The sequence below is a fragment of the Dermacentor andersoni genome, chromosome 10 (assembly GCF_023375885.2).
Source record: "Dermacentor andersoni chromosome 10, qqDerAnde1_hic_scaffold, whole genome shotgun sequence".
NCBI lineage: Eukaryota > Metazoa > Arthropoda > Arachnida > Ixodida > Ixodidae > Dermacentor > Dermacentor andersoni.
Genome location: NC_092823.1, coordinates 41,319,157 through 41,344,526, shown reverse-complemented (window position 1 = coordinate 41,344,526; position 25,370 = coordinate 41,319,157). Strand labels below are relative to the sequence as shown.

Below are 25,370 nucleotides of genomic sequence, written 5' to 3'. Positions count from 1 at the left end.
TTGCGAACAGCATTAGAACGTGAATAAGCCCCTTTTGTACCGAATAGACAGCATACAACCTTTCTGGTATTTTACTTTGTTCTCAAATAAAAAAGAAATTCGGTAAGCAAAGGCTATGTTTCTATAATATCTGTATCCAATTCGATTAGCAAATTTTGCTACCTGAACACCTCTAGTTGTTTTACTTGCTGATCTTTTCAGCACTCCGGAGACCTGCGTGCATCTGAAGTGACCAAGTAGTTTCTATAGACGTGGGTCCACACTCCCTTGTCTGCTGTGATTGCAGAGACATTCAAGAAATGCAGAACGTCAATGTGACGGACAGTACAGACGACAATGTGTAGCGGTCCAACGTGTCGTGGGAGAGTGACAACGATAGACAGCAAGTGAATAAATTTCCGTGCTGTGACGGCAAACTCTGCAGGCTTTATTTTTTCGTAGCCTGGTTTATATTGGAAAAAAACAATACCACACGTATACTGGGTTATCTATTTTAGTGGAAATAATTATTCAGCCTAAAGCCTAGTCATCACGCGAGTCACCACGCGAAGCATATTGTTATTTGATCACACTCGGGAACTGATGAGGCACACAGTCCGAAGCAGGGCCGGTTCCTGTTTAGAAGCCTTTGTGAAAATTACGGCATCCATTGTTCGCAGTAAAATGAAGGCCAGTAGCTCCGAGAGATATGAAAGCGCTATGTCTCCTGACACCCATCTATTCTGAAGATTGCCGAGACGTTTAGTTGGGACGGGTTCTTCGCTGCAAGCAGCACGTGTTACCACGTGGTAGGTGAGCCTCATCTAGGTGAATGGCCACAGCTGTCTGGTGTTGAGCGATTGGGCAGTGACGAGATGCTCTCCCTATGTCCATAATTATCTGCCAACTTTGTTCTTGACACCTTTTGTGCCCGTCCCCCCTTCCCCATATCCATCACTCCAGTCCCCTCCTTAACATTCTTTTCCATTAGCCACTGTCACACTCTTCAACATTCACTGGTTTCTTGAACGGTGTGGCTCTCGCTAACATTCCTATATTTCTGTTTCTGCATGAACTTTGAGGCCATTCCCCTACCTGCCCCGCCATCTGTGTGTTGTGGTGGATTCTTAGCTTCCCTGACCCAGCACCCCACGTCCTTGATACATTTTGCCATGCAAAAATCAGCTTTCTTTTAAAGAAAAGTTTTTTTTTCTCGAAAGTTGGCCTGCATTGGAGTGGTTCAGAGCATGTATATACGGGGAAGGAGCATGGCAGAGGGGAAAGAAAACACAAGAAACTCATTTGGACTTTTGCGCCGCGTTGAATACGCACAATGCCCTCTGGAGTTTCCTGAGCGTCGATCATCTCGTTATAGCCTCTTAACAGCTGTAATTATCCGTAACCCCCCACAAAACCACTGCAGAAATTGCAGCATCGCTTAGCTAGATACAATGGTAGAGAGGAAGGGGGAGAGGAGGCAGAGAATGAGTAGAACTGAAGCAGTTGTGAAACGAGTGATTAAGAGCCTTGCCACTCTTCACTCGGAGTTCTCATACAAGGGGGGAGGGGCAGATAGGGAAAAGGTGACTTGAGAAGACAAGGAAATGCTACTACTACATACAAGACAGAGGTTGTTGGCAAACTGGATAAACTTACGTTCTAGATAAGGTGGCATGACAACCCCCTCCTCCACCTTCGGACTTTCCTTTTCATCCAAGTTGCTGTTTCGGAGCCCACCTCCTGAAGCTTTCTGTTCCGTGAGAAAGTGGGGGGTGTCAGAAAAGATGGGGGGTTCGACCCCCCAAGCCCCCCCCCCCCCCCCCGCCCAACTGCAAGGTACTCGATCCTGCAAATATATTAGGGGCCAGGATGGATGGACGTATCATGCACGTATATGCACTGCACGAGAAGGAAATGACTGTTGTGGGGCATGTCATTGACATATAGATCAAGAAGAGTGTTAGTCCCAAGACTTACCTCTGAGGCACTCTTAATAGCAGCTGTAGCTTGGTGTAAACACCACAGTATGCAACACACTGGCAGTACCAAGTCAGAAAGTTGGCCAGCCACTTGAGCAGGCGCACACATGCCCTAGGCATGCACTTTGACCAACAAGAGAGCACTGTTAAGGGTGTCGAATGCATGCAAGAAGTAAAAAAAAACCAACAGCTGTAAACATAAATTGTCTATAGACAACAATGCTGTACTGCATGCAATATGTAACAAATTTTGAAGATTACTCTGCCCACCAAGCTTATGCTTGCACGTGCGGTGTCCAGTGGTTCGATGGAAGTAGGTGTAGTGGGCTACTCTCGAGAAATGCCTCCTGTGAGGGAAAAAAAAAAAAAAAAATCCCATCCCCCGCGGATTCAAAACAGGGCTCGTCCGGGATTTGAACCCGGGACCTCTCGCACCCGAAGCGAGAATCATACCCCTAGACCAACGAGCCGACATGCATGGGCTTTCCGAATTTCCTGACAACTCGGGCTTCAAAACTTCTGTAGTGCGGCCCTTCGGCATCGGGACAACGAAATTTCCATTACAATGAATTCTCTTGCGACAGAGCGGAAACTACTGGATATTTTGAGCTTGCGACTGTCCATATAAGGGGCGACTATCATATCGTAAATATTCGCATTTCGCATATCCGCTCTTCTTACTCTGATTCGTATTGCGCACGCTACAAATATATGTATATACATATATAGAGAAATAAAGCTAGCGCGTGCTGTCATATCATAGCGGCGGCGCGTATGCGACAGTAGCCGCAGAAAGCGTACTCGGCAAGCTCGCACCTACAATTCAAAACCTCCAAGCACGACAAGTACCTAGGTTAGGGAGTAAACTGCGGCCACAGCTTTCATGCAAGCACGGGACCACAACTGTTCGTTTTAAACAGTGCGTGGAATTATTTGCAATGTTGCGACCGTGCGTGTTCAGTGCGCTGCCTAACGTTTTCGATATATGATACAACTGGTAGTACCTCGTCAGCCACCCCAACTACATCATTTAACTTAATTACTACCAACTGCAACTTGAGAGTAGTAATTTATTCGTTGTGTCGCGCGCGTGGTTTCGATAGCTAGGGCGTCGATAGCCGAACCCACAAGCAGTTACAAATATCGCATTTTCATTGATTCGTGACTTCAGATGCATCATGCAATATTAAAAGTAATAAAGATATGTTAAAAAAAAAGAACGGGCTCGTCCGGGATTTGAACCCGGGACCTCTCGCACCCTAAGCGAGAATCATACCCCTAGACCAACGAGCCAGACATGGATTTGGCTGATATGAGCCAAATTTAAGCCAGTGGCAAATCCTAAACAAAGGGGGGGAGGGGGGGGGGAGAGGAAGGCATGAGTGCGCGAAATTTGACTGCCTGGTAATTCATAAGCCCTCATTAACGCGCACAACTGCGTTTCGAACGGCTTAAACGGCATACAGCGCCTACGTCTACGAAGTTTTCACTCAACTTGCACATCAAAATTGCATTTATTTGTCCACACCATTCGGTAAAACACAATTCGCTTCGTTGTTGGCACAGTTCGTACGCATCAAGGCCATTAAAGGCACCGAAACCAGTGCATGGACTGTTTTCAGCTGCTGCTCGCTTTTCCGATGGCGAGATGGATCGGGTCCAGAGGGTTGATGGGGAAAGATGGATCCCTGGTACTATCGACTGCTGCACAGAAAAGATAGTTTGTTTCACCGTGGTCGTCGGCGCTTGCCATTATCCCGTTACTACAGAAGCTTTAGTTGTAAAGGTCTCATTCTCGAAACAACGCCAACGCCAGTATCTGGTAGGCGCATCAAGTGAGTGAAGAGTCTGGGACGTACATTGCGGACGAGAACATTAAAAGCAAATAATGAATTTATGGGCCGCGATATTGTAGCAATGCCTGTATTGCGCTGGATTTTATGTGCCCCACTCATCATCCACCGTTCACGGCCGACCGATGCCGTTGATAACGCGGGCGAAGCGTCGCTCTGACCACTGACTAAGCGCGAAAAGGAAATGAATCGAAAAAGGCATCGTTACAAATTTAATCGCGGACTGTTACATTACTCTTGCGGTGATCTGATCGCAAAGTAATGACGACAACTGTGCAACTCTGAATTGGCCCGGCCACGACGAATGATGGGTGATGGCTGCACGCCAATCGCGCGTAGTACGTCATGCAGTTGGGTGAGCCGACGGTGCCACAGCTAACTGTTACTGAGTAAAGTGAAACCTCCACTGAAGTGATAGACCTTGAATATCTTTATGACAAGGCAGACGGCATTGGGCCTATGCAAGGTGCGTTATGGAAATTGATGGAAGGGGAAGGATAAGGATAAGCAGATGACAGCTGCCAGCGGGGTCATCATGCATGTCTGCACATGAGAGGCTTTATACATCTAGGCCAAAAGTGAGTTGGCCAAAAGCGAGCATCTTCAGCTCAGAAAAACCAGAGGCGTGCTGACACACAGCATTCATGAGTACAATCTCATCAGTAGAGCTTCTACAATTAATCTATCATGCGATTCGACTGCGATGACGAACTATCACCATGCATGTTTTGGGTGGAGCTATTGACAGTATGCCTGTGCAAGGCTAGATCTGCCCTAAGCATAGCACCACCCTCCTTCTTGACTGTGGTCTTCACTAACGACAGAAAACGTATTGAAAAGAGGTGCGCAACCAATCGACCTTTAACGATAATTTTTTTCGCTTGCTCTTTTTCTTTCTGCCGTTTTTCTTTTTGGGAAATTACTTCTCATGCACGGAAATAAATGTGTGCTTAACATGCGTGCCTATCCCATGGCGTATGTTTCTGCTTTATCACTCGTCAACGTGCGACTGAACGCAATTCTTTCAGCAGCACGCTTCTTGGCGAATGTGCTAGGTCAGGGGATAGACGTCTCCCGTTTTGGTACTTCACGCCGTTATTGATGGTTATGAGCACAATAACTCTGGTTAAAGCTGTGGTTAGACTCAGTGCAACAATACTGAAAGAATGATGTGGGGCTCCCACACCGCAGGAAGGCACACGCAAAGGTCGACGACATGAAAGACGATGAAGCGTGTTGGCTGCCTGTACGTTCTTTTGGCCCACCATTAAAGAGACAGCGTCTATTTTGCCAGCCTCAGTCTTCAATGTATGTTACAATATGTAGCTGAACCTATAAATAACGAAATCGGCGGGGAATGTGACAGAATTCGCTTTCGCGAGAATTTCGTTGTTGTGAAATCAAGCAGCACAGATAGGTAATGCGTTGTAGAACGAAACTTTACTGTCGAAATTCCGTTCGCCTACTTTGGCAAGCTTGTGAGGATATTAGAGAGTTTAGAATAGGGACCCCAAAGAGCTTTGAGGGTGTTGGCGTTGGGGCACGCAGGAGCGAATAGTTAAGAGTGAAGGCTTTGTGTTTGCGGATAGCGTCTAGCGCTTGCAGCGCCACTACAGTGTCAATGAAAAGCTATTATAAATTAATTTATATACATTTTTATATATCTATATATAAATAAATTACAAATTAAATACACCATTTTATGATTAGTACTTTTGACATTCGTGTTTCCGCGTTTAATTAAAATTTTGAGGTCATTCTATTATCAGCAAGCAATTAGTTGCGCTTAGTTTTGACTAACCAACTTTACATGCCTTCCCTTCACCAGTCAAGTTTAGCCGTGTTGGGCCCATGAGCCATGAAATCAAGAATCGAATTCGGAATCAACGGCGTCTAATGAATCAATATATCCATAACACGCGCTAGTTGGCAAAAAACGACAACAGCAATCACTGCTCCTAGCCTGCGAACTTCACGCGTTACCACGAATCAAACCCGGTAAATTTGGTGCTAGGTCAGAACCAACGTTGGTTAGGACTGTCGCTCCTATGGATGCCGCCATGTTTGTTGACGCAAAGCTTTTGTGTCATGTGTTTGGGGCTCCCGCTAAATCAGTGAAATAACGTGCCCAACGCAAAACCCAAACGCAGTTTGCATCTCGCCCATGTGCACTGACTTTGACGCTGTTTCTTTGGGGCCCCTAGTCTAAAACTTTCCACTGAACAGCGTTGCCGATAGTACAAAGTGCTCCGCATGCGTCGATCAGCAGTGGCAGCACTGCCGTGGAGCAGTATTCTCGGTCTATTGCTTTCCGAGATACGATCCCTTTTGCAAGGTTTTGCGTAACTCGGCACCGGAGGCAGAGCAAAGCAATGCAGCAAAGCAGAGCAGTGCAAAGCAGTCGCATTTGAGCGCATCTTGGAGCGGCTAGCCTCGCGCGAGTAGGTAATATGCGGGCTTCCAGCAAGTTTTGTTGATGCGGGATTGTAGCACAGCGTACTACAAGGAACGAAGTGCATTGAAACTACCTCTGCATTGAAAATACAGAGGTACGAAATGCATTGAAACTTATGGGCGTTCGCTGGGGTTACGAAAATATTTCGCTGCCGAGAGAATTTTGTAGTCGCGGGATTTCGTTATCGCGGATTTCGACTGTATTGCCACTAGTGCTGCTTCTCATGTTTCCAGTGGTCTAATGCAAATGTAGACTGCCCAATGCTCTCCTACAGCAAGTCAAGTAAATATAAGCAAAAGCTAATAATTTACTCATAAACAGCCTTACAAGGTAGGTTACTTTAACAGGAACATGTCTCCTCAGGCTGCAGAAAGGCAGGTCATTAGTGAAGTGTTTGAGATATTTAAGTTTACCAAGAATCCTCAGCCTAGCACCAGTTTTTTTCAATATATCCATGTGAAATACGCTAGCGTTCAATGCTGTGCTAGGACATCAAGGGAATCGCGTGGGATCATGCGTGGGGTTCTTCAGCATCATAATTTGTGGTACAAGAATGACACTTACAGACCTAATGTTCTGAAACAAGCAGTGGCTCAACAATTTGTGCTATAATGCCAAACCGTTGTGTTACGAATACTGCCTCGCATCTACTCAATCAACACGTCTACTCACACTAAGATGCTACTGAAGATCACTGAAGAATTCTTACCACTAAAGAATTGTTCCTGGAGCATTTTCAGTAATAACCATTTATGTCATCATATCCAGTGAAGCCAGGGAAAGCAAAGGAAATGTCTTTCTTAAATTTTAGATGTAGAAATAAGTATGTGGGTTGAATTTGAGATAAGTTTCAACTTGCCAACAGTGGAAGCTGAGCCCACACCTTTCACGCGACATATGCGCAGGATATCAGCATGGCTTTCCATTTGCATGTTGTCTTTTTCTTCTTTCGTTCACACTTTGCTTCATTAAGAAAACGAAGCTTGCCAATTAAACCACATGCACAATTATTTCTGCTTCAATTAAAAGAAAACCAGTTAACTTCTCTGGCTTCATACGGTTGTTTTTCGAAACATGTCACATAGCTGAGGAGCCCAGGAGTTTTATATAAAGAGTGCCAAAGCATTCATTTTGTAAAACGAGTTAATTGCGGAGAATGTGGCCTTGCTCCAATACCCCTTCTGCATAGACGTGAAAATGACATTTAACTGCCGACTGCTTTAAGTTTTAATGCTGTTAGATCGATGCCATATTTACAAAAATTAACAGCACTCACCCATATTGTGCACATTCGTGTACCCAAGGACAAGGATGCATGCTTTTTTCTAAAGTGGACAAATACATAATTACCATTTTTTTTCCCCAAGCTAGACTGCTAAGAAACCTGGGCCTACATCATACAAGAGCACCAGCCCTCTTGAATACTCATCGTCATGTTATTTGCACCATGCAACTTATCCGGTATTTACAACATACACATATTCAAAGACAATCACAAGGGACACCCTATAGCACATAAATCCACACCCATATGTGCCCACACAGAAGAGAGAAAGTTTAATGTTAACTGGAAAGGATAGCCTAGCCACTAGTGACAGGCATGGCTTGTTACTCCAGGTGTAACAGACAATCAAGGATGAAGAAAGAAAGAGTAAAAAAAAAAATAACTCAAAATGCATTATAGTATGCAATCCAGATTGCAGGCAAGAATGATATGACCATGATATGGACAAAGTGAAATATCACATTATCCACTACTGTCCTCCTGGTGGCAAAAGCACACATCATGTAGTAGCACATCTACAAGAGAGCAGCTGTATAGCTTATTAGATGTCAGACATTGTAGGTTTCTCACAGAAAAACTACACATATTTCTTTACCACCATATATTATTCGTAATCATTTGATTAGAATAAGTGTCTGTACTGGCACAAACTGTACACACTGCGGCAATTTCTCACCATCACATTCCTTACCAGACGTGTCATCCCTTCTGGCTCGAGGCTACCAACACCGCCTTGCGTGAAATTTTGATATTAGATGGTAGTCGATGGTAGTACAGCAGACAAATACTCAGGTGAAAGACCTTACAAGATTTCAGGCGTACCAGCACCATGGCACATGACATTAAATCTTTATGCATGCTGCAACTAGAAATAATGACAGTAAGTTAAGCATTCAGACATTTAGGCCTGTATTTGGTAACAATTCATTTTGTATTCCATTATCATTTGCCATGGTGGAGACTGACCACAGCAATAATGCCGGTGTTCGAGCCACTGATAAAGTGCGAAATGAATACAAATTTAAATTGCAATACTTCGTGTACAAATATACTTGTCCAAAAATATAGCCCATAATGTAAGTTTTTTTTGTGTCTGGGTGGCAGAGGTAATAAAGACACGATCGACCACAGACACAGTGAGGCATGGCTTCGCAAACAACATACGCAGCAATGAGAAGGTAGACGTTTGCTTTATGATATCGACCAGAGAACAAGAACATGAGTCTATGTACAAGAGGAGGCAAGGGCGGGAACTGTGCTGGCTCCCCCTTGTGACCAAGAGGGAAAGGTCACTAGCAGGAGATGACCCTGAGGAGGTGCACTCTGCCGTCGCCGCCAAAGGCCAACACCGGATAGTTGTGATGCCACGAAATGCCGCCTCCAACGTTGAGCGTTATGTCTAGGAGGACCTGCACGGGTACAGCGACATTGCCTTGTTAGCATGAACATGAGGTAATGGTGGACATGACAGTGGGCGCAAGCTTTTCGCTGGCACAGAATCGCAATTCAAGCCGGCAGGCCATTCGTGTCAACCGACCAAGATCGGCTGGAAATGACAACTACAGATATGCAGACCGACAGAACATATGCAAAATGCCAAGCTTTCTTAATTAATTTTAATTTAATCTTCAACTTCTGGCACTGAAAATCTATATATATATATATATATATATATATACATATATATATACTGTATTTACTCGAATAATGATTTAATGTAAAAAAAAATTGACACAAATTCAGGGGTGCGATCATTACGCGGGTTAAATTTCCCGCAAAAAGAAAAACCTTTTTTTTTCATCCCGGTTTGCTATGGGATGACAACAGGTCAACAAATAGGTGGCTGCCGCTGTATGTAGTGCGAGACGCAAAAAAAAAAAAAAAAATGACGGCCGGCGGAGCAAGCCAAATGCGCCGAACGCGATTTTAACGCAATAGCGTTAAGGAGCTCGTGTCGCAGAAAAGCCGGTGTCGTCAGTGTCGGCGGCGTTGGCCGTGAGCGAAAAATCCCGGAAGGCAATTCGTAAATAAAAACAACTTGCACGATGGGCTGGGTGGGAATCGAACCAGGGTCTTGGGAGTGTGAGACGCAAACGCTACCACTCAGCCATGAGTTCAATAGTTCAAAGTGGGACAAAAGCACCTCTAGTGAATGCGGTGTTGCCTTAGAAACATGCCGTAGAAAGTTATACTGTGGTGTACATCGATAATTATGAGCATGTAAATTACAGAAGTCGCAGTAAACGCGTCGCGAAGTACGTTTCCGCTACATTTCTTCTGCGCTTGCCACACACGCAGAGCCCTCTTGCAGCAAACACAGAAGATTCCCTCCTCGCAATGTACGGCGCTGCCCCAACAGGTGGCGTGCCACTCGCCCCCTTCTCGCGGCCGTGCAGGGACCGGTGCAAGGGACGTCGCGGCTGTCCGTGCCGATGACGACGTTTGGCTCGCGTAGATCGTTTCTCCCTTCGAGACACTGAGTTCTTTGGTTCGTTCCGCTTGCTCAGATGCACGTTTCATTGCCGCACCGAACGCTGCATTGCTCGGCGCTCACCGCGTGATTGGTGGGTGCAAAGTCCGATGCGGGGCGCCTCGTAAGTGATCGCTGCACCGTAGCGCATTGTCTTTCACCCCTTGGCGGGTCGACAGGAACGCTATCACATTCCACTCTTGAAGGCGAAGCTTAAGAATTATCGAATTTTTTTTCTTCTCGTGAGTACATTAAATGCATTGAAACAGTTTCTTCCATATCAGCCATGAATAATATCGTTAATATTGCTACGGAACAGCATTTGCGATCACGAAGAGGCGAGCAGTGTGAAGACGACAACAAGGATTAGAGGCTAGCGCGGGCTGTTGCCTCTTGGCCAAGTGTGGCGTATTTCCTTGTAAATACACTTGTATATAGCTTTTCGTCTGAGTCTTCCTACGTAACAATCTCGGAAAGTTTGTGGCAATAACGTAGCCATGTCCATTTTGAGGGGACAGAAACAGATGGGCGCGCTTAGCTGTCAATGACATAGAAACACATGGCGGGCATGCTGCGGAAACTGCAGTATTTGTCTTCACTACTATCCTAAAATGGCACGTTTCCACTAAGGGTGGGCAAATATCTTAGCTGTGTTACAAGCGTCGGCGCATGAATAGGGTACACTTCTAACGTATCAGTGCAAACGTGGCTGCTATCGTTGCTGTTCGCAATTTGTTGCGTGCCCACGAGTGCAGACGACAAGAATCGAAAAGCGCCTTTTCTGTTGTTGTTGTTGACCACAACCATTACAAAGCCTACACATAATAAAGGCAAGCTTGGTTGTACCTTTTTTTTTTGTCATGGAAGTGCGGAAAGTGATGAAAGGGGGCATCTGCTTAAGAATGTTTGGTGCGTACAGACCGCTTGGTTTGTCTTCAAGAGTCATTCGCATAGCATTCAACAGATGGTAAGCGCGTTCATTATTAGCTAGACTTGGCACACGACGTATCGCTGCGGCAAGTTAGAGGTGCGATCATTACACGGGAAAATTTAAGAATCGTATTTTGACGACAAAACTCAGGGGTGCGATCATTACGCGAGTGCGATCATTATGCGAGTAAATACGGTATATATATATATATTATGATCTCATTTCAGTTATAAGGTCCATTTTTATCAAATTTGGTTCTAATGTTATGCAAGCTTCCCTTTTCTGGAAAGATTAGAGAAAAGTCAGCTTCTCAGATTTGACTAAACAGGCTACATCAGTGGCTTCTGCATGAACCAAAGAGGCCAAGTAATACTAATCATTTTGCTCGGTTTACTCTAGAACAGGTTGCGAGACTTCGAAGCTAACACTCGGAAGAGTGTTTTGCTCAGATGAGTGTTCTTCCGAGTTTTTCTGAAATCAGACTCACAGCCACACCTCGCTCAGGCTTAGACCCTCGGATAGTTCTGAGGATAAGTTAGCCAATTCACAAGTGAGTTCGCCTTCACATGAGCTCAAGTGGTCACTGTGACCTCCAGCACCTTCTAGTGAACTCAATATGAAGAGGCCGTCTGGTGATCGGCTGACAAGTTGATAATGTCTACCCTCCCAAAGCAACACCTGAGCTATGAAAAATTTCTCGGTGGAGGACTTTGGATTAGTTCCATCCATTTGGATTTCGAGCATGCGAACCTTGATACACAAACGTTTTTGCATCCCACCATCTGCGAGCAGCTGGTGTAGCTACAAATAGACCAATTTCACCACACTCATAATGCATGGGCAGTGGCCCTACAGGTACCATGACAGCAGTCATCGCTGCTTTTACTTGGGTGCAAGGCAACACTGAGATGAACGGAGAGGACAATGCCATTGCGAACTTTTCCCAATTTTGGGGGGAAGTCAGGGGATGTGTCTTCTCAACACCACTCCTACTTTTGAGTCTCTTTATTCTCACCTCCACGCCTTTTGAACGTGAGCCCTAAAGAGGTTTGTCGTGGTGCAAACACGAAATGCTTCTTACCCCAGTTGCCCTGCTGCCCGCTAGCAACTACTACTGCAAGCAGGCTTTGGACAGAGGTGGCCTAGTGAGACTGGACGCGAACTTGGTCGGTTGAACACTCACGACCTCACACTTAAACAGAGGAATGCCACAACCGTAGGGACAGTCGGCGGCTGGTGGCCGCCGACAGTTGTGACAAGAGCGCGACAGTCACCTGGCTCGTCTTCAAGTTGTGCACCTTCACCGCGTTGCCAGGATGCCCTCGGCTGGCGCACACTTCGTCCTGGATGCACGAGAAGGCCAGCTCGCTGACACAAGCGCTGTGCAACGACTTGTGGTCCAGGGGTCGGCTGCAATCCAAATTCGAAGTCCATAAGACAACAGCCGCAGTTTTGCCGCGGGGCGGAATGCCACGGGCAGGAGGGTGTGGGACCTAGCTGGTGTTCCATGCTACTACAAGCCACCATGTGCAACTGAACAGGGGCGAGAAGCGATGTCACTCCTAGCATTTCTATGTGATTATCAGGGTTGGCCATGCTCAAAATCATCTTGTAGCAATTTATGGAGCAGACAAAATTTCATTCTGGAGCAGATTGGAGCGGAAAAATTCTGATTTTGGACCAGTCTGTAGCATGCAAACTGTAATTTACAGTATTATGTATAATTAAGTGGGGTAAGAGTGACAAAACTTTACATTCTGCAGCATTCAATAAGTGTTGAAGAGCAGCCTAAAGACATTTTTAGTGATATTCTGGCATTAAGTGCTGGTGAAGTGACTGAAGGCGTTTCCCAACAAAAGTTCTGAAGAAGCTCGGGTTAGTGAACACCGCAGTGGCTTAGTCAGAGACCTTCCTGAGTAATGTGACAGCACCAACCGACTCAAACCAAGATTCTGCACGTTACTGACTTCATTTTGCCACTTGCTAGGTGCACTAGAAGCGCTTAGACATCTGGAGTTCACATAAGAGTGACCAGGTGCAAGCCCCTTGAATGAGCCAAAAGGAGCAACACTCCTCCTCCCTTGGCCTCTCCTTTGCAGAGACCCCTTGCTACACGTGCCTTCTCTTACTGCTCGCCCTCTCAGTTTGCACTTTTTCATTGCGGTGACTGCGATGCTCAGCCATGTGGTTGACGAGATATCAGGATGCACAATCACCGCAATGACGGGGCTCAGGACGGCATTTAAGAGCAACTGTTATTGCGCCGGTGTGAGTCAAAACAAAAAGCAAGGCACAAAAATGCACTGCTAGCGACGCATAGATGCAACTGCGTGTTTCTGGAGAAACGGTGCCAACACAACCATGCGACCCTAATCCACCAAGAGGGAGGCACGGATAAGCCCCAGATGTCCTTGCCTGCCCTTGCTCGCAGCTCACGTGGCAAGGTGAAAGAATATCGCCACCCTTAATTTTCTTTGTGTTGCTTCATGGGTGCGGCCATTTGCGGTCACAAAAGCCTTCTGGTTTTGCCCTCTGAAACAGCTTGCTTAAATTAGCAGTTATTAAATTTAGTTATAATTCTTTTATTTATACAGACTGCCAATCCTGATTTAGATCATAGCAGAAGGGCATATACAAAATGGTAAAGACATATTTGTTACAATGCTAATGCAATACATTGTAAATATGCAAGAAGGATGGTCAAGTATAATGTGATTAACAACAAGGAACAAATAAAAAATAAATCAAATTAAGCGGAAATAAATATGTTGTGGGAATCAACAAAGAGGTAGTATATTCACAGGTGGAAAGGAACATTCCTAACTACGGAACTATGTCACAGAGATTTTATTTTCTATGGCTGTGCAAAATATTTCAAGCTAAGGGCTGTTACCAATGTGATGAGACTAAGAGGTTTGCAAAGACAAGAGAAGAATGAAATTCCCTCCCTTAAGACATCATGGATAAGGATATGTTATCTTGCTTTTACATTCACTTGGCATTGTCACACTGGTGTTTTGTAATGTTACCCTCTTTTTACACCTGCATTAGTGTCTTAGTAACATGTCCTGTAAACATGTGTCTTTTAAGTACTATTGCATTAAATTCAGGTTTTTGTAACATTCTCCCTTGATGTTATAAAATCGCTTATCTATGGGCTGTATGTGTACCATATGAAGTACTACTTTATATATGGTAGTGATTTGTATTGTTCAGGACATAGTGATGGCTGTCTTTGACTTTACTTTTATGACTTTGGAAGAGCTTTTCTAATAGCATGACCGAGTCAGTTCTGGCCAAGAAATCCACCCTGTGTTAGCCTGAATAGGGGCCAACAGTATAAGTAAAATAATGACGATGAATGATACAAGTTGCAATAAGCTACAACATAGGAATCTGCAGTTGGCACCAACTTTGCAATGATGTTACAATGTCGTGTGAGAAGTTAATTTTACTCAAAAAATGCAAAAGAAAGTGACACACATCAGCTAGGCTCGCCACATGCATTTCTTGTACTTGAACACATAAAGAACACACACAACGCTCAGCGACTGAACCGCGGCACTCGGAGCGCATGGCTGCCGGCACTTGTTGTGCCCCTGGTGGGCGCTGAGGAAACTGGGCCTATGCACTGTGGTATACGACGAGGGCGCGAGCGTTTGTGACACACAGTGACTACATTTGGCTCCTCAGTGCCGACAGAGTGCTCGCCTGCTGTGCAATTACTAGTAGCGCAGGCCGCCATGCGATCCAAGTATTGCGTTAGAATCGCTGAGCACTGTAGAGCTAGAGTCAACTTCAGCACACAGTAGTACTTTTTTTTTTTTTTTAAGTGGAACTCTCATTGCGAACCCTCCGAGACTTTCCCGACTGTGGCCGCTGTTTTGCCGAACAGCTCGCGCTTAATGCCAGAGGCTCCAACCATTAGGCCGCAATCGCACGCATGGTACTTCCATCGTGCCGATGCCAACTAGCTCTTTGAGGTAATCGCCGCATGTGTCGCATCGCGTAGCGTGGACACTGCGTAGCGCGCCCCCACCTGGATCGCGACGTCTCCCACAGGTAGCAGTTGTTCCCAGCCACCGCACCCAGCAGTTGGCTGTTGCCGGGGGACCAGGCGGCGGCCAGAACGCAGCCCGGCTGCCCCACCTCCATGGACATGAGGGCCTGCCCCGTCATGGCATTGTACAGCCGCAGCGTGCCCCGCTTCTCGGCCACCAGGAGCTGTGCGGCGAGCAAGGCACAAAAAAAAAAGCAAGGACGGCGCTGTCAAGTTATTTATTTTTTATTACAGTTCCCCTGATCCACCTCGCGGGGAATGGCGGTTTGCCTCCACAAAGATGCGACAGTGCGCGCTCACTGGGCTCATTCGTAGACGCCTTGGCAGATGCCACTTAAAGGGACACTAAAGGCAAATATTAAGTCAAGCTATAGTGACAGATCAGTCCTCGAGAATTTCGAAGGCGTCAATGTTATCGCGAGGAGAGCCTTAATAATGGAGAAATGGAGGTAAATGCAGGACATGATTAGAGACTCCCCCGGGACATTGAAGCCCTTGGGCGATGACGAAAACACTCCTAAGTTAAATTATGTCACTAGTACTGAACCACTCATTCCAAAAAATACATCCTTGTATTGTATTATAAGACGAAATAAAATGCTATTTGTCTAGTTGTATTTCGTTTTTAGAAAAACAAATTCATTGCAATTACTCTTGACAATGACGCGAGCTATCTAAATGTGTCGTTATCGCTCGCCTCCGAAACGGCCACACTGTCGCGTTTCAGTAGTTACATTATCGCATAGTGCTGCGCTTCTTTCGCTGACTCGCGAAACTCGCACTAACTTCAAGTAACAGAGAACTCAACTTCCGCGTGATGTTACGGGATGCCCGAACGGTCTACGCCACTTGACCAAAAAGCCACCGCAGCGGCGAATCCACCGCTCTGTCTTGGCTCAGTACCGCTGTCTGCTGGGCACTGTTTTACTCACCGACATCAGCAAAAGCTGGTGATGGCATATGCAGCATCACCATTTCACCGGTTAGGTTGGCGGGAGACTTGAATTTCCAAAAAGGCATTCGGACCTTTCAGATGCAATTTTCTCATAAATGAAGTCTGTTCTTGGCATGAAAAAAGCGTTGCGAAGTTTTTGGAATGGTATTTAAACAGCCCACTTTGACTTAGTATTTGCCTTTAGTGTCCCTCACTAAACACAACTGCGCCACAATTGGGGCGTGATCGGGGGGTTGTTGTTGGGAGCACGTGTTTGGTTGTGCTGCGTGCAACTGGCCTAGGCTGTGCTGCCGCCGAAGTTGACGTGGCCTAGGCCCAAACAAACACGCGCTCCGAATAACGATCCCCGATTGCGCCTCACTGATTGATTTGCAGAACTTTCTGACTGTGTTTTTTATGTGATCTTATATATCGAATTCTGGCTATATCGAACTATTTTGTGATCACTGCGCTGTTTGATATATCGAGGTTCGACTGTATATACAGAAGAGGAAAGGACATATGTCCAAAATGCAGGCTTAATTAACATTTTAGCCAGGGCCTGTTCTTGTAGGCTTTGATTCTTAAAAATCCAGGTCTAGCCTAAATGCTACTCAAACCTGTATTTCGCACACATGTCCTTTTGTGAGGATGCATGCTGTATTTGACTGGTATTGTTATTACAGTAATAAACCAACAAGGCTTCTCACCTTTCCCAGCTCATCTGGATGCCAGACAACTGCGGTGCCAGCTGACCGCAGGGCAATGCGCGCCTGCTGCGTGCCGTCCAGACCCCAGATGCGGCAGGTGTTGTCGTCTCCGACACTAGCTAGGGCCTCGCCTGACTGCGGCTCAAAGGCCACGGCGTTCACTGGACCTTGGTGGCCAGAGAGAATCTGCAGCACCACAGGGACAAAGCATCACAGACAACAGTAGAATAGATAGCCTGGTATAATGGAAGGATTCCTTTCACTCAATTCTACTGCCTTCTAACCATCCACCGTTCACAACCGGCTGAACACTGGTGGAGCACCACTCAGACCACTGACAAAGTGTGCAAAGGAATAGCATTGAAATATAATTGTTGCATAACCCAAACCTAGGTTCCACAATGACACATTGAGATACAGTAGAACTTCGTTGATACGATCTCGTTTCGCATGATTTTGTGGCGCAAACATTCAGGATCGACAACACAAAAAAGGACTCAATACAGTTATGCTTCTTTCTTAGTGATTAATGTGCTTCTGGAAAATGTAACCTTTTGGCACCTACATTCAGTGCATCGCCAAATTGCGATCATGTTATACGTTTTCCGACCACTAATTGCCATGCCAACATGAAAAGGCATGAGGCATGCGTGAGTGAGAGCAGTAGGCGCTGCCACGGCAGCTTCCCCACAGCACTCGCCCACCAGTGTGACAGGAAAATGTCGACATGCACTCAGTTTCCTTTCCAGGTATCAGCATATTGGAAGCGTACTACGTTTTTAATAGGTGATGGCCCAAACACGCTGCCATTCCCCAACACAAGCAGCGTGAAGTGAGCATCACATTCCGCTGTGGCGGCATCATATTTCGGTGTCGCCCGCCAACTCGACTTCGTTTCAGTTTCCCATTGCCCTCTCAAAACACTACACAACAGGAAAACAACACAGTGCATTTCAGGTTGCTCGAGCCTGACCAGCTCGGCGCGCATTTGCATCTTGCACTACAATTATTTTCATCAACTGGGCACGTTAAAACTTCGCGGCAAAATGACCCGTCTGAAGAAGCTGCTGACCCAAGCCAAATTTGAGGGGCGCAAACGTAAGCTTGCAGAAGTCACAAAAAAATGACAATGTATGCCTGGCGCAAGCGCGTGTCGGCTTCTAGTGCTGTAAGTATGTAACAAACAAAGAAACAAAAATAAAAATAAATGGAGACTGGTAAACTTTAAATACTGTACAAATTCATGCACGCCCAGCACATTTTTCTTCTATTTTGGCAGGGGGCAGCCGATACATTGTTAGGCTATTTGCAATTCAATTTTTCAATAGGGTAGACCATTGATTAGTTTGAATGCCATGCCGATGCAGCGTGGAACAATGCGCTCACACCGGAACACCACGTCACACACCAAGAAGGTTCGGTGTGAGGCCAGATGGCGCAACAGCATTGCAAGCGACGTGAGGTAACAGCCTGAATGGCTCGCCCTAAAGATATCTTAAGCGACGCTTGGGCCACCGCCCAAAGTCACCGCTGTATGGCCGATGTGATGAGTACGATAATCATATTTTGCACGAAAATTTGCAAGAAGTGCTTTCTCTACAGCATGCGCCATGCTTATGCTTGCCATCATCTGCTAGAGTTGGCATGCACGTCACCTCTACAGAATGCCACCAGGGCCACACCACCGTCTCGTTGCACACACCCTATAACCGCCTGGGCACTCAAGAATTGTCCTACCTTGGGAGTGTGTCACACATGTAACTGAAACGTACAATGCTTCTGGATACACGTCACTCCGGGTAACAAGGGGTATCGAGGAAACACCGTGGAGTTCCCACAGCTTCAAAACTATCTGTTGGTACTCCTGTGCACACTTGTTAGTGGCTGGCACCAAGTGCACCTGCTAAGCGAACTGAAACCGGCTGGTCGACCTGGACAACCCACCTTGACTTCGTCTTCTTTCAGGTCAGAGTAGAAGAGTCGCACGTCATTGTCCAGGCTAGCCGTGGCGAATCTGAAAAGACCAGCCACAATGCCGGATATAAAGTTGGGTGAGGAGAGCAGGCTCTCGCGATAAAAACCTCGCTCCGCGCCCTAGTATGTACATTCCTCAATTGCCGAATATGTCGTAAATGTACTGTAAAGTCCAGCTTTTATCTTTGCTCCCAAAATATTTGCACAATTTAACCTGCAAACTGAACCTTCCGACTGATATTATTTCATGGAACTAATAAGAAGCAAGTAAAAAAGAAAAGAGCGGGAGAGAGAAAGAAAAACCACCGATGCCTTCTGGGTGGATAAAACTAACTGTATGTCATTAGCAACTTTCTGGAGAAGCTGCCAATATTTTGTGTGTTTCATTAACAGGGTAATTAGTACTGATGGATGAAGAGCCTCTTTAATTATAACTTGAAGCCCAAAATGCCAATACGGTTTGTAGAGGTCATTTGGAAGCCTTCAGTTTTCAAATAACAGCATCTGATAACTTGCTCACGCTATTCAAGCGTGACATTTATTCTTCACGATTCATAGTCACGACTGAGAAATGTTTATCAACAGCCTTGCACTTTTCATTTTCAACTCAACAACACATGTGCCGGTTGGAATTTTACGCTGTCATAGTGTTAATTAGTTTTAATTTTACATTTCTTCTCTTTTGGTAGTTGTATCCTTCACAGTGTACCCCCGCTCTCCCCGGTAAAATAATGGCCTCCAGGTGCTTATAATATTCTGGTTCAGATTAGTACGTAAGGTATTCATGTAATTAATTACTTGTAATGAATTACATTTTTTTCCAGTTTTATAATTAATTGTTTTTTTCCATTCTGCAATGCTCACTGTAACTCAAGTATTTTTTTTTCAGTAACCAACTACATTTAAACCACTTACCATATTGATGAGACAAGCTGCAACAGGCAATACAGCACTTTAATTTGGCAGGAGCTACAGTAGAATGCTCCCAGTAGTGGCACGCAACAGTTTTGCAGATGCACATGTTAGGACAGGCAAATGCAGCTCTCAGTATTTGTTCCTACATCCTAACGGCAGGTTGCCCATGGAGGACAAAAATAAATGGTAGGCAGTGGATTCCGCATCTCACTATGGTTTCGCGTCGCTATGCAGCTTGGCATGCCACCATGTCAGAATCCTCATTGTTCAGTGAATTTAAGTTCACTTTGTTTTTCACTGTCATTAAATAGTTCTCGACCACTGTTCACTGATTTAACTGTTCAGTGTTTGTATGTTGCCCAGCTGTTCATAAGTTACAGCACCACTATTCCCCCAACAGTGTCACTGCTGATGGTCTCTCTCTCTCACACACACACGCACGCACGCACGCACAAACAAACAAACAAACAAACAAACAAAGAGGAATGGGGACAGATGAAAACTACCAAAAGCAATGCACCATTTGCAAAAATGTTGCTGCTCATGGGTGAGAAAATTATGTTCTAACCAAATGATCTCGACTACAAAATAGCAAAACACAGCATTGTTCCTATTCAACAGCTTTGCCGCGCCGAACCCTGCACACATCTCTACTCTTCCAGAGCCTAGTGAATGGCTGCACATACATTGTTACCCGTGCTTAGGTGTAGGGCAACATAAGGAATTTTCAGTTGCTTTTGAAAAGCAATTGTGCTCACACTTCCTCCCTGGAACGAGAGGGGAGCGCACCTAGAAGCAGAAATGCACTCTGTGAACGAGAGCTTGTGGTTAGAAAACACCAGGTGGCGCTCACTATTTTGCAAATGGCCAATTGTTAGTGAGGAAAAACAATGCTTGAACAGTTGCAGAGGAAGTACTGAAAGGGCCAGGCCTGCCCATTCTATTTACGGTATTTGAGCAATATTAAAAATATTTGGAGAAAAGTATCATAAAGGTAATCTATTACTGTTTCAGCAATTGCTCAATTAATTTTCTGGGGCAGTAATGGGCTGCCGTATTCAATTATATTCTTGAATTAAGTGATGTTATTCGGCTGATTTTTTGTAGTGTAATGGGCACAGGTCAGTTCTGAACAAATAAACAAAATTCAAAGCATTCACCTAATCCAGACGGGTTGCAACACGAGGGACATGTTGGGGCTCCAAGCAATGCACTGGATGGGGGCATCGTGGTTAAACGTGCGCAGGATGCTCGCATCAACTGTTTTCAGCTCATGGTCTTCATCCTGCAGAGGCAAAATGGGAGAACAGACCAATGCTTTATGGCCACTTGCTTGTCCTGCAAGTGTTCTGCAATAAGCACTTCCTAATGCCGGTTGCTGAAAGGATGATAGTGCGTGTTACTTTCATCCACTCTACTTACATAGTGAAGTAAGGCTTAAAGTTAGGTTATGCTGATCTAATGTGCATGTTTGAATATGAAGCAGTCAAAAAAATTAAATTATGGGGTGGTTTTATGCATCAAAACCACGATGTGAATATGAGGCACGCCGTAGTGGGGGACTCTGGAAATCTGGACCACCAGGGCACCTTTAACATGCACCTAAATATAAGTACGCAAGTGTTTTCTCATTTCGGCCCCCATTAAAATGCAGCCGCCATGGCTGGCATTTGGTCCCGCAACCTCATGCTTAGCAGCCCAACACCACCACCACTAAGCAACCACAGTGGGTAGATATGAAGCAGTTAATGTCATGCATGCAACTTTTTAATCTAATTTGGTGCAACGTATCATCTCATGTGATCTTTATGCACTGCACAGAACACTAATGTCATGCAATGCTTATGCACTGCACTGTTCACAAGTTATGCCAAAATGCAAGCTCCAGACCAGGCCTATTAATTCCTAGTAGGAATGGCCAACAGGGCCGCATGCAAGCTTTGCGAATCTGACGAGACCATGCAGCAGCTTCTGTGCCCTGTTACGATCGGCCTGCGGGGGCTAGCGATCTTCGAAGAAGCAACCTCCGAACCCTTCCCAGCCCGCTGCAACGACCCGCTTTGTAAGGACAACAATGCGCCTCTTCAACAGGCCGATGGCGCCGGCATGTCTAGCCACATTTGGCAGACCGAGTATTGTTAGTCAATACGTTGTTGCCTTCACGGTTTGCTTGGAGTGGGGGAACTTCTAGAAGGGGATGTCTTGTGGTGCGATCTCATGGGCCCCAGAAGCCGGCACAGTCAATGGACAGACGCGGCAGCTACTGACTGCGGGGTCAGCTCTGGGATCAAGAGGCACCTGCTTGGGTCAAGACCCCTGTCTACAAGAAACCCTCTCACCTCGGTGTGTTCAGTGAAACCAAAGTGCCAAGGTGAGTGTGTGAACCCTCCCCCTCAAAGGCGGGTCGACTACGATGACTCTCCCATTGGACGAAGGTTGAACGGCAGTTTTCCCTCACCTAGGGATCTAGGGAGGACAGAGTGTTTTTAAGCAGCCGTTGGCGGCTGCTCAGTGCTCATTCTCTTTCAGTCATGCTAGACTGATGAAATGTAACATTCTCCACCCTTCGTGTAGATACTGTAAATAAATTCCATATTCCTCGTTCTCGATGAGAACAAGTCCCTCCCTTCAACAACGTCCTTAGCATGGATGAGTCGGACGATGGCATGGGCCAGCTACCATCTATTTCATGCCCAACCCCAAGTCTCACAGCCCTTACCCATCCTTCAGCGCTCAACAACTTGCTCTGCAAACTAGTCTCAGCGGCTAGGATCACAGACCGCAATCGGAGGAAAATATCTCTGGCCTAGGCACTCTTACGTGCATATGGCCACGGAAGCCCCGTCACGCTTCTTGAAGACGTCCGCACTGGACGAATGCTTTGCGACTGTTAGGCGGACATTCCTCTGCAATTGTGTTCACACTGACTGCCTCAGTTGTCTTTCTAATCTATATTTTTTCCCCTTACCACCTCCTCAAGTGCAGGATGGCAAGCCGGGCATGACCTTGGTTAACCTTCCTGCCTTTCTCTTTTGTTGTCTCCCTCTCCAAATCAGGCAGATGCACAATATCGAGACGTCTGCACAGTGATGACATGGACGAAGGCAATGTACAATGCTTCTTGAGGAAAGATGGTGATGACATGTGTACGCACAGAGAAGTACTACACCAATCTAAACGCATTTAAGGCTTCTTTAGCCCTTGTGTCATACTGGCCGATACACAGTGGCCTGAGAATGGGCAGTGGCCCGAGAATGGGCGTAGGCCAACTGTCGAATGTTTATCATGCATTATTACATTGCGAGGCCTGTGTGCATTCTTAATACCTACATGCAATCTATCGTGCGCACATTTTGTGTTTTAATTTATTGTTCGATTATGCCCACCTGATGTGCGGTCACTGGCACTACTATGGAGGTGAACATGCAGTGCTTACATAGGTCCATCTGGGGGGGGGGCCTTGCACCTGGTGCACACGTAATGTCTGTATATATTGCAGACTTCTATTAACGTGATCTTGATGGGACTCACAAAACTGGTTGAATGATCCAGCAGGCCAAATTAAAATGAGAGGCATAAAGAACGTCCGAACACACCACCATCTTATTTGGCAGTATTTGGCCGATTCCAATGCACCGATGGATCATATGTGCACACAGTTCTTATGGGTCCATAGCAAAAATAATGTGAACCCAAATTTAATGTGTACCAGATTTTATACATATGAAGAAAGGTACCATGCCTCTGATTCTGGAAATAAAAAATAAGGCTAAACCTGCAATGTTCAAGTTTACACAATGGAAGTGTATGTTATAGAATGTCAATAATACGATGGTGCCTATACGTTATCCGCACCTTGTTCCACCCCTTTAAGATTAATCTCAACTGCTCGAGTCAGTAAAGCTGTGTCCTCACATGAATAGCAGGCTCACGTGTTTAGGATTTGCATGAGTGTTTTCACTCGAGCAAATTATTTCTTTGGGCACTTCAAAATTTATTCAAGTGAAATTTCGTTCTACTCATTACTAACAGTAGCCAAGATTTTAGTGGGTAGCCAGATTTGATTGGATCGGTGAAATTAACAGTACAACCACACATTTACTCAAAAGTAAGAAACATCACAAAATCAACTTGCGTATTATAAAACGGACAAAAGGGAGAGAAAAAAGAAAGGGATCAGGGAGTGTGAATTAAACGGGCATATATAAAAAAAATTACAACAGCAAGCACACCGCTCATGGGCTCTGTGCAAAATACTATTACTGTTCTAATTTAATTAAACATTACCAACGTTCTGTTTGTATTATAAATATAGTTTATATAATGTTCTGATTATATTATATTGTGATTCTACTGCTTGTAGTGCTCAGATCACATCCATAATAGTTTGCAATGTGCCTTAGTCTGGTGCCCGTATGGCGCATAGACACGGTCATTTCTTGAATGAATGAATGCTAACCGGCGTATAGGAATCCGGATGTTTGTATGGCTCAATTATATCTAGCAACAAGCTTGATGAAGGACAAATTGACTTGAACGCGGCGCTGAATCCAGGCTCTATTCGTCCTTAATATGCAAAGACCACGGACGCAGTCATCAGAAAATGCGGATAAAAGTGGCGAAATACCATGCTCTTACGGCCGCGTTCGAACGTTTACTATTACTTTAACTGTAGTCCACTTGTTGCACATGCAACTAGGACTTTACAATAGAGGGGAAAAAAGAGTAGATCCGTCATCTGCTTGCACACTAGAAGCAATAAAACTAGCGACAGTGGGCAACGTGAGATGGTCGGTGAGAAAACCGACCGGCAACTTGACGTTGAAAACAGTCACGGACGACGCCGTTCCGACAGCCAGGAGAGAAGAGTTCCACTTGCAGGGACAGAACGCGACCGCCTTGATGGTCCCTTTCACGGACAGGGTCCGGTACGGGTCCAAGTCGACGGCGTTCGTGACGAGCTCGGTTGCACTGATCTTCATGCTTGAAAACACGCGAAAAATTGCTGAAAGCCGTAAGCGCTAAATTCAAGGGCAGAGTTCTGGATGGATGGGAGGATGGATGGCGGCTACACCATATGGCTACACCCTTTGTAACGGGCGGCGGCTGGCGCCACCTAGCCTTTTTCTCCCCCCTCCTATTTCTTTTTTCCTTATATCCCCTTCTCCTTAAACTAGTTTTCACTCCCATCCTACCCCAAAATAAATATCTAACATAGTATATAAAACATTAGCTCCCAGATTTATGGTATTATCTCTCCCTTGACTTCCTCCACCAATCCTATAGCCTCCTCTTAGTTACCGCCACTTTTTTCTCGTCTATTTGCCCTCGTTCCCCGGGAAAACCTAATGCCCCTTCCATATCTGTCACTGTTCCCTCAGTCAGAGGCGGGCGAATGTCTGTGCATTTTAGCACTATATGCTCTGTGGTCTCAGTTTCGGCTCCGCAAGCTGTGCATAAAAGGTCCACGTCTTCAAATTTAGCCCTGTATGTTTTCGTTCTCAAAACCCCCGTCCTAGCTTCGAATAATAGTAAGCTGCCACGCGAGTTATCAAATAAGAGTTCTCTCTTTATCTCTTGTTTATGTGTCCCATACATAGCTAGCGCTGCATGGGCGCTGGCTTTCCGAGCATTCTTTCTCCCCACTTTTTTCTTTCCGTCTCCTTCAACTCCTTTCCCACACTAGAACCACGTTGGACCCCCTCCCTCGGCTGTAGGTATCTAATCCTCAGCTTCCTAGTTCTAAGTGTCCACTTTGTGTTCAAACTTTTCATGTATAGATATTTGTACACTTTTCCCGCCCACCTTGTTTCCCCCAGTGCTGG

The 25,370-nt window shown here is 45.6% G+C and overlaps 1 protein-coding gene and 2 non-coding genes across 3 annotated transcripts; all 3 read right to left on the bottom strand.

Annotated features, from left to right (window-relative positions):
• Window positions 1-2,356: 2,356 nt before the first annotated feature.
• TRNAP-CGG (transfer RNA proline (anticodon CGG)) lies at window positions 2,357-2,428 on the bottom strand. Its single transcript has one exon. It is a non-coding gene; the product is annotated as a tRNA-Pro (tRNA).
• Window positions 2,429-3,179: 751 nt separating this feature from the next.
• On the bottom strand, window positions 3,180-3,251 carry TRNAP-AGG (transfer RNA proline (anticodon AGG)). Its single transcript has one exon. It is a non-coding gene; the product is annotated as a tRNA-Pro (tRNA).
• Window positions 3,252-8,722: 5,471 nt separating this feature from the next.
• Nup37 (nuclear pore complex protein Nup37) lies at window positions 8,723-24,614 on the bottom strand. The gene is made up of 7 exons (XM_050168561.3): window positions 24,354-24,614; window positions 20,706-20,830; window positions 18,601-18,670; window positions 16,657-16,842; window positions 14,992-15,176; window positions 12,227-12,362; window positions 8,723-8,960 (listed from the first exon to the last, which is right to left on the bottom strand). Exons 1-7 carry the CDS (start codon window positions 24,525-24,527, stop codon window positions 8,844-8,846), a joined length of 993 nt encoding a protein of 330 aa, XP_050024518.1. The 5' UTR covers window positions 24,528-24,614; the 3' UTR covers window positions 8,723-8,843.
• Between the last annotated feature and the right edge of the window lie 756 nt (window positions 24,615-25,370).

Coding starts and splice junctions, on each gene's coding strand:
- Nup37 (XM_050168561.3), bottom strand. CDS start 24,527: ATGAAGATCAGTGCAACCGAGCTCGTCACGAACGCCGTCGACTTGGAC. Junction 18,671..20,705: donor TTGCAACCCGTCTGGATTAG/GTGAATGCTTTG, acceptor TGGTCTTTTCAG/ATTCGCCACGGCTAGCCTGG. Junction 8,961..12,226: donor ACAACTTGAAGACGAGCCAG/GTGACTGTCGCG, acceptor GTACCCGTGCAG/GTCCTCCTAGACATAACGCT.